The following is a 9,468-nucleotide window of genomic DNA, read 5'->3' as shown; positions in this document are numbered from 1 at the left end:
CTATCTTATACGTTACTATTACTGAGAACTTAAAGAATTAAAAGAGTAGGCTGAATGATCAAAATCTAGAACTGATCAAATATAAACGAATAAAGAAATTCAAGAAATTGAACATATAGTAGGTTGCAGGGACATTTTTTATGTAATCACATGTGATTGAAATTGAACCCTGTTGGGCCCCAGTCACTACAAAGAACCACAGGAAGAGGAAATTCCTTCAAAAGAATATATCCTGATTTGAGTTTGATGCTCACACAGTCAGCAGCAAGACGACATGGAGGTCAGAATCTCCACCAACAGTGTCTGTGAGTACTGACCTTGTCTTTTGTAAAAAAAAAAATATATATATATATACAAATTAAAAAATAAATACATGGATTAAGGACAAATAACAATATTCAAAATACAGCTATGCATTTGCATGAAGTCATTATGGATGTTTGTAACTGCTCACTAAAAATGCATAGGACTTATTGCTAATGATGGAAAAAAAACCTGTTAAATATTAAAACTGTCATTCTCAATCTTTTCAGTGATGAATGTCCTGTTTCTGTTGGTTATAGTTTCTGAATTCAGTGATTCGCAAACATATAGTAAGTCTTTAAATATTCATTTTGTTGTATGTCTAAGTGTGTATGTATGTTATAGATTTAATAAATCTCATGAGAATATGAATTTTCTGAAACTACTGCAGTTACTTTTTTTTTCAGCCAAAAATAGAACTACAACATAACATAAACCTCTAAAACACTTGTGAAAAAACTGCACGCATACGATCTATCTATCTATCTATCTATCTATCTATCTATCTATCTATCTATCTATCTATCTATCTATATCTATATCTATATATATATATATATATATATATATATATATATATATATATATATATATAATTATTTGAAAGCAGTCGAGCATTAGAGTGCTTAATGTATATACATTTGTGGTTGTCTGAAAAACAGTTTTTTGAGACTATTATGTTCTGTACTTGTTGAGTCTTTATTTGATTTTCTGTCTCAGATTCAGGTTTTCCTCAAGTTGTTCCAAACAGACAGCAGTTCTTTCAAACAGAGCCTATCACTATCAGCTGTGAAGGGCTAAATGGGCTGACTGGATGGAGAGTGATGAAAAAGATAAATGGAGATGTTAGAACATGTGCTTCAACCTGGGAAACATCGATTGGACCTTGCAATATTATCAATGCATATCCTTCAAGTGACAGTGGAGAATACTGGTGTGAAATGGGAGGAATACAAAAAAGCAACTCTGTCAACGTCACTGTAACTGGTATGCACATAGAAAAAAAAAATTATAAGTTGACATACTTAGTCCATCAACAGTTTTTAAAAAAAACAAAACAAAACTCTGTTCAGTTTCAGTACATCGCTTACAGTAATAGATAGTGTCATATTTGGTACTGTAGTACTTTGGTAGTTTTTATAGCACACACACACACACACACACACACACACACACACACACACACACACATATATATATATATACACACACACACATATATATGCTGCATGTGCATTGTAATAAGCAGAAAAAGCATATATTTGACACAGATGTCTGTTAAAAACGATGTGAGCTGTCATGACTGTTGACTATGATTAACACGTAAAAGTCCCTTTTTACACAAAATAACTGCCATATTTTCTGCCATTTAGATTTAGAGAGTCATGTGATCCTGGAGATTCCTGTCTATCCTGTGATGCAGGGAGAAAATATGACCTTGCATTGTAGAAAAAAGGATGCAAACTCCAGGTACACTGCAAAATTCTATAAAAATGGCATCTCCATTGGGAGCAGCTCATCAGGAAACATAATGGCTCCCACTGTATCCAAATCTGATGAAGGACTTTACAAATGTAGCATTGCTGATGCTGGAGAATCACCAGAGAGCTGGCTTAGTGTTGAAGGTAAGATGCATCAATATTTTCTAAATAAATTAGAGACAAACTTTGTACCCAAACTGTATTTTAGACCTTCATGATAAAGTGTGTTAATGAAGAGCAACATGTGGTCTATGATGAACATACCTACTGTGCAAAGTGACGCCAGAGTGTTGCTTTTATGTGTCATCTTTGGACATCGTATTTTGGTCTACTAAAGGGGTTGTTTGGTAACACCACGTAACATCTTTTATGTCTACTAAATGTCTAGTGTTGACGTCCATTGGACCTCTGTCCACAGGCTATGTGTAGTCCAAATGTGGTCGTTGTGGACGTCTTTTCAACAACAAACTTAGACTCATTGTTAATGTGGTTTTTAATACAACTTATTTAGTCCCATGTTTCCAGGGGGTGGAGGACATGTTTTCTATTGGCTACTGGTTAATTTTTATGAAGCTTTGTTTACACCTTTGTATGCATGTCCAGTTATCATATGTGGCTGAGACATAAATAAATAAATAATTTATTTAGACAGAAATAAAGTAATTGGAAAATGATCTGTAACAGTGTGCCGCCTTTTGAAAAAGGGCTAAATCATATTGGGCATACATAATTATATTGAATAGGATTTATTTTATTTTTTAAAATATTTAGAGTAATTTACAACATAATTTTAATCATTTCTAATACACAGTGCAATCATCTTTCTGGCAGGACATCCTACAGTGCCTTACTTCAAGCTCTACCTGGTGCTCTGCACAGGTTTCAGTGTTTTATTGGTGGTCATTCTGCTAATACTGGCAGGAGTGTTTCAACATAATAAACATCAACAAACCATCAGAGGTCATACAGAAGAAACTTCTTTGACACCAAGTATGCTGACAGTTGGCTCATCAAAACATTTTATTTTTTATGACTTTTTATTTTATAACAATAAACATACTTTTTTCCTGTTTATTTTGTCTTTTTCATAAGCAGGTGCTCACAATTCTGCTGCCTCCTTCCAGCCTCCCTCTTCTGCACAAACAGGTCAGGAAGGCAAACATCTGTTTAAGAAAAAAAAAACTGAACTTCAAATGTACAGGATCATGGAAATTAGAAACAAGCAAGCAAGATTGGTCAATTAAATTAACACTAGTTGTTATTAGGCAATATGATGATGTCAAAATATACCATGTTTAATAACTTTTTTTTAATTATAATTTGCATGTTACTGTTGTGGAAAGAAATATGTTGTGCTTTCTTATGGTAGAAGCATAAATGCTACAAATGGGTCACTCTAGCCCACTGGTTGCGAGGCAACATGATGACAACATTATAATTGATATACAGTCCTGATCAAAAGTTTATGACCACTTGAAAAATGCCAAAAAATCATGGTTGGAGCTTAACTAGGTTCCAAGTAGAGCTTCAACATCCAACAAGAAGAAATGGGAGTGAGACATGTTTTGAGCCGGCACCTTCATTCATTCATAAGATAGTGCTGTTTTACAGCTGATCAAAAGTTTAGGACCACACCTCCAAAAGAACCTGTAAACCCCCTCAAAACAGAAATCAAAGTTCCAAACATGAACTCAATAATGAGTAGCTCCACCATTATTGTTGATCACTTCAAAGATTCGTTGTGGCATGCTTGATGCAAGCGTTTCCATGAGGTGAGTGGGAACATTTCTCCAAGTGGTGAAGACGGTCATCTACTGTATGGAACTGTTGTCCATTTTGTAACTGTAGTCCATTTTTTGTAAACTTCCCTTGCCATTCATCCCCAAAGGTTCTCAGTTGAATTTAGATCAATGGAACATGCACGATAGTCCTAAAGAGTAATGTATTGGGTGGCTGTAGCTCAGGTGGCAGAGCAGGTCAACCACTAATCAGAAGGTCGGTGGTTCGATCCCAGGCTGCACCATGGCTACATGCCAAATATCCTTGGGCAAGATACTAACCCCATGTTTGCCTACTGGTGGTGGTCAGAGGGCCCAGTGGCGCCTGTGTCCGGCAGCCTCGCCTCTGTCAGTGCGCCCCAGGGCAGCTGTGGCTACGATGTAGCTTGCTATCGCCAGTGTGTGAATATGTGCGTGAATGGGTGAATGACTGAAGGTAGTGTAAAGCGCTTTGGGGTCCTATGGACTAGAAAAGCGCTATACAAATGCAGGCCATTTACCATGTTATTATTGGAAGAAGTCCCTTGTCCTGCGGGCATTGTGTACTGTAGTGTTGGCGTGTTGAAAAACCCAGTTGTTACCACACAAACAAGGGCCCTCAGTTATTAGGGATGCTTTTTGCAACATCTGGATATAGCCACTGGCCGTTTGATGCCCCTTTCACCTCCTGAAGCTCCATTGTGGCGCCCCCTCCACTGTGGTGCATAAAAAAAAACAAAAAAAAAACATGTCAATTATAGATTTTAAAGGCATGTGGTCCTGACCTTTTGATCAGCTGTAAAACAGACTGTTTAAGTTTAAGCGATGTTTATAAATTGGAAGCTCAAAAAATTTGTTAAGTTTGTTTATTTTAGTGAAATTCAAATAATAAAAAAAAATCAGCCATTTCAACCAAAAAACAACAAAAGGTTTTAACCATCACTCTGGTTTTGGTATGTCTCTTTGATTTGATTTTACTGTCTGCACTTTGACATTGTTATCATATAGAAAGAGTGTCTAGAATCAGAGTTGTTGTTGTTGTTTTTTTTTTTTTTAAATTTCAACTAAAAAATGTCTGCCCATATCATATTCGTTTAAGGTCTTGACTTGTCTCTATATTTCAGTGCCTGCAGTGGTAAGCATAGCTGAAGAAAACAACGAGACATATTCCCTCATCACAAAACCAAGAATGTCGACAGGTAATTTGCCTAAACTGAAAACATTGAAGTTATAATACCCTTAATTGCTTAGATGTGTAGGGGAAGTGTCATGCTTCAGGAGTTTTTGACCCAGCATTCTGAGTTTGGTGACTTGTGTTTTATTATGTTCTAGTTTATTTATTTAGTCTAGGCTTGATTTGGCTCTATGTTTTGAGTCCTGTTTCCCTGTTTAGTTATTGTATGTTTAGGTTCCTCCCATGTTTGTGCCTCCTCAATATGTTGTTTATGTTGTTGTGCCTTCATCGTGTGAGTCTGTCCTCCATTGCCCTTTATGTCTCATGATGTCTTTATCTCCCTTTTTGTCCCTTTCTCTTGCTCTCTCCCTTTGTGTCTCGTCTCTTCTTCTTGTTTACATCTCCTCCCCTGGTGTCTCATTTCATGTCTCCCCTATCTGTCATGTGTCACTTTGAAAGTCTCACGCCCCATGCTCAGTATGTCCAGTTTACTTCCTCCTGTCTTGTCATTGTGTCAAGTTGCCCCAGCTCCGCATGTGTTTCATCTTCCTTTGTCATGTGTATTCAGGTAGTCTTTGTCATTCATTTTTGGTCAGGTTGTCTGTTAAGTTCATGCCATGTTTCCAAGTTTCCATGTTCCAGGTATCCACACACCCACACCAGATTTCATGTTTAGGGTTTTTCATGTCTATTTTTGGTTTTCCCATTTTAGGTTATTATTTAGCTTCATCTTGGTTCGGCTTTCCCCATTGTTTTGTAGTTTGCCACCAGCCATAATAAATGCCTCACTCTTTGTGAAGAATCCTTTTTTTGCCTTTGGTTGTCTGCATTACTCTCCCCTACACATGATCTAACAGCATAGATCGTGACAGGAAGAAAAACATGTCACCATATAAAAAGTAACATCGCTCTGAAGACCATACATAACTTAAGTGTCCCAGCCAGAAATGAGTGAGAACAATTTACATTTTAAATGTATTGAAAATAAAAATCACTCTTATGATGTTTTGTTGTTATATGCCTGCAGAGGACAATGCACTTGAATCAGTCCAGGTGATGTATGCTATGGTCAGGAAACCCAGGGATGTGAAAGGTAATTGACACTGAAAGTAGACTATTTAATCCTTAATGCTCACCCCATGTTTTGGGAACAATTTAGGGTTGCAGCAGGACTTGAGCCTCTGCACATTATCACTGAGCAAAGGGCCAGGCCAAATACATCTTGGACAAGATGGATATATAATCTGACAGTAATGTTATATTCTTGGTTTTTAAATTATATATTTTTTTAAACACAGCATGCACGTGTTTCATGCTGTTGATATTTTCAGCTTTGTTTTTAACATCTCAGAAAAAACCCCACACGAGAAACCCACAGGCAAAAATGTGTTGATGAGTCTCTTCGGTCTATCATGCAGCAGCCAGATAAGACTGTTTTGAAATGTATTGTGCCTCCAAACAGAGATGGCAGTAGTGAGCTGGTTGGAGTCCCACAACTGACTGGCATGGATCTGGATAACTTTTACTGCACAGTACAAGACTAAAAATTAAAGGGAATGCTGGTCTTCAGTGTGCATTTTATTTTCTTTGTTAATGCCATCATGAAATCTAGAAAAAGTGACACATGTTTATATATATTTATATAAAATACAATGAAACATTTTTGTGGTTAAAAACACATTTAATTAGTTAACTTCTAGTTAATTTCTAATATGTGAAAAGATGGCAGTTTATATCAAATTGCAAATATCTCAACCTGCATGTTTAAAAAAAATATTATCTCTGTTCTTATTCTGAGAGTGAAAACTTCTTCCACCTCATATCATCATGTCGATTTAAACAGGGAGCAGTGTGTTAATAAATATTATTAGTGAAGCCCAGGTCTATTTGCTCTGCCTAATTGTAGACATGAGTACACTGTTGCAGTTCTTAAACATGCTCACTGTGGCTTCTGTGGCAAGACAGTGTGACAAATGCTATGTTAATGTAATGTGAGCCATCAACACAATATCCTTTTATGGTAAAGATGGTGGTACTGTGAACACAAGGTGAATCTTATGTAAAATTATGAAGATGGGGGAATAAATGTAATGCAAAAAATGTGCGTTCTTTTAATAAAAGCAAATTTATGTGTTGTTGTTGTTTTTTGAGTATCCATAATATTTAAGAAAATAAATAATAATAATAAATGAATAAATATATAATCTTAAGTGATACATGTATATATATATAAATATTTAATATATGTATGTATGTATAAAAAAAAAAACACCCAGCACGCCCCTGTGGGCGGTCAATCCTTCAAGCTCGGGTCCTCTACCAGAGGCCTGGGAGCTTGAGGGTCCTGCACAGTATCTCAGCTGTTCCTAGGACTGCGCTCCTCTGGACAGAGATCTCCGATGTTGTTCCCGGGATCTGCTGGAGCCACTCGCCTAGCTTGGGAGTCACTGCACCTAGTGCTCCAAATACCACGGGAACCACCGTCACCTTCACCCTCCACATCTTCTCGAGCTCTTCTCTGAACCCTTGGTATTTCTCCAGCTTCTCGTGTTCCTTCTTCCTGATATTGCTCTCATTCGGAACCGCTACATCGATCACTACGGCCGTCTTCTTCTGTTTGTCTACCACCACTATGTCCGGTTGGTTAGCCACCACCATTTTGTCCGTCTGTATCTGGAAGTCCCACAGGATCTTAGCTCTGTCATTCTCCATCACCCTTGGGGGCACCTCCCATTTTGACCTCGAAACTTCCAGGTTATACTCGGCACAGATGTTCCTGTACACTATACCGGCCACTTGGTTATAGCGTTCCATCTATGCCCTGCCTGCTAGCATCTTACACCCTGCTGTTATGTGCTGGATTGTCTCTGGAGCATCTTTACACAGCCTGCACCTGGTGTGATAGAGCCTGGTGTGATAGACCCCAGCCTCAATGGATCTTGTGCTTACTGGAGACCAACAAGGTGCCTTCCCTCTCCACAGATGACTACCACAGCCTCCTGCAGAAGATTGCAGTACTGGAGACAAAAATTCATCGCTTAGAAGTAAATGTGGAGGTAAATGGACTGTGTGGAAATGAAACAACCTTGCCTTTGATTCAAAACAATGGCAATGAGCAAGCTAGTACACAGCTAAGGAGCACAGATAACATGACCAAGAAAGTAGACTTTGTGCACTATTATAAATCCTCAAGCGATAATCCCCCCTTGGACTGTCTTGGTGCAAAACCAAGACATAAATCATGTCCCCTGGAAGGGGGAGGACGTATCACAGGCAGGGCACAGCGAGCTGAAATCTCTGAAACCGACTGACCTTCACTTCCTACGAGACAGAGAAGCTCTTCTACCCCTGTATACGAGAGAAAACAGGACTGGACAACCGTGAATAGGAAGGTTGACAACAAACCTCCAAAACAACTGAATGTGAAACTGCAGAACAGATTTGCTCCACTATCAAAGGACCCTGTATCTATATCGGACAACCATCCATCTAAAAGTAGCGAAATAAGGTCTGAAAATCTTTTGAAAAGTAAAAGGCCACAGGAAAGCTAAAGGCTAGGCCTGAAACTCTGATTGTGGGTGACTCTGCCGTAAAGGATGTACAAAGGATGTGCGGTAAGAACACTAAAGTCCTCTGCTTTCCTAACGATATGGTCAACAACCTGAAGGAGAGAATTCTTCAAATTGCAGATGAATATCCAACTGTGACAAACATTGTTCTGCATACAGGGTCAAACGATGTGTCCAAACAACAGTCAGAGGTTCTGAAACGGGACTTTACTGGATTATTAAATACTGTAAACTCTCTGAATGCAGCTGTATTCATCAGTGGACCTGTACCGCCGGTCAGAGGAGGAGACGAGAGAGTCAGGGGTGAAACTGTTCACCTCCAACTTGTTTTATTCCATACGTCATCCATCTGTGCTTGGTGCCAAGGCTGAGATAAACGAGGAGTTATCTCATAAAGATGAACAAACAGTACTCCAAGAACAGACAAAGCCCAGCAGAAACCTTGAGGAGGAGCTCTATCTGCCCCCACCCGGGAAGAGCCTCAGAAAGGAGAGACATCTGAGGCAAGAAGAGGGGTCCCTATTTGCCTCCAACTCTCTCAACAACACCAACGACCAGGACAAGGGACCACGATCTTCCCCAGTCCACCAAACCCCTGACAGGCCATCACCCTCCTCCCCCTCCCTTTCTCCCTCCTTCCCACACCTGAAATTCACTGAGGAGATGATGGAGAGGGTCAATGCTGGGCTCAGATCTACCCCCCGGCCCAATCCCTTTTTGTCCCCCATAAACCCCCCACCAGAGCAGCCAAAGGTTCGCCATCGAGCCCCACCCTCAACAGAGCAATCGAAGTCACATTGCCCAGCCTCGCCCCCCTTAGTTCCTCCTTACCACCTTATGGCAGTGGTGACTTTTCCCAGGAGAAGCTGTGACCCTGTTTACTAGAAGGTTTTAAAATCTCTGTACTTTTAGGTGACAGAAGGAGACATGTGGCCTGGTCAAAACACAGAGAGCTGCACTCTAAAAGATCTTTAAACATAGTAAACATACCTTGTGTGCCACAGACTGCTCCCAAACACAAGGGGACAAGTAATGCCTCTAAAACACTTAAGTTGGCTTTATTAAATGTTAGATCTTTAGCTGGGAAAACATTTTTAATTAATGATTTAATCACTGAGCACAGCCTTGATTTTATGTTTTTAACTGAAACTTGGTTGGACCAAAGTAACAGTTGAGCTGTTCTC

At 39.1% G+C, this 9,468-nt stretch overlaps 1 protein-coding gene across 1 annotated transcript; it reads left to right on the top strand.

Annotated features, from left to right (window-relative positions):
• Positions 1 to 274: 274 nt before the first annotated feature.
• On the top strand, positions 275 to 5,816 carry LOC146579093 (Fc receptor-like protein 5). The gene is made up of 8 exons (XM_085267908.1): positions 275 to 305; positions 534 to 593; positions 1,024 to 1,290; positions 1,677 to 1,928; positions 2,616 to 2,774; positions 2,880 to 2,930; positions 4,666 to 4,740; positions 5,743 to 5,816. The coding sequence occupies exons 1-8, from the start codon at positions 275 to 277 to the stop codon at positions 5,814 to 5,816; spliced, it is 969 nt and encodes a 322-aa protein (XP_085124034.1).
• The last annotated feature ends 3,652 nt before the right edge of the window (positions 5,817 to 9,468 follow it).

The sequence above is a fragment of the Mchenga conophoros genome, linkage group LG3 (genome assembly GCF_057382185.1).
Source record: "Mchenga conophoros isolate Kocher_MC1m ecotype Shallow Benthic linkage group LG3, M_conophoros_male_GT1.1, whole genome shotgun sequence".
Classification (NCBI taxonomy): Eukaryota; Metazoa; Chordata; class Actinopteri; order Cichliformes; family Cichlidae; genus Mchenga; species Mchenga conophoros.
The sequence above is the reverse complement of the archived record's forward strand: the minus strand, read 5'-3'. Positions and strand labels throughout refer to the sequence as shown.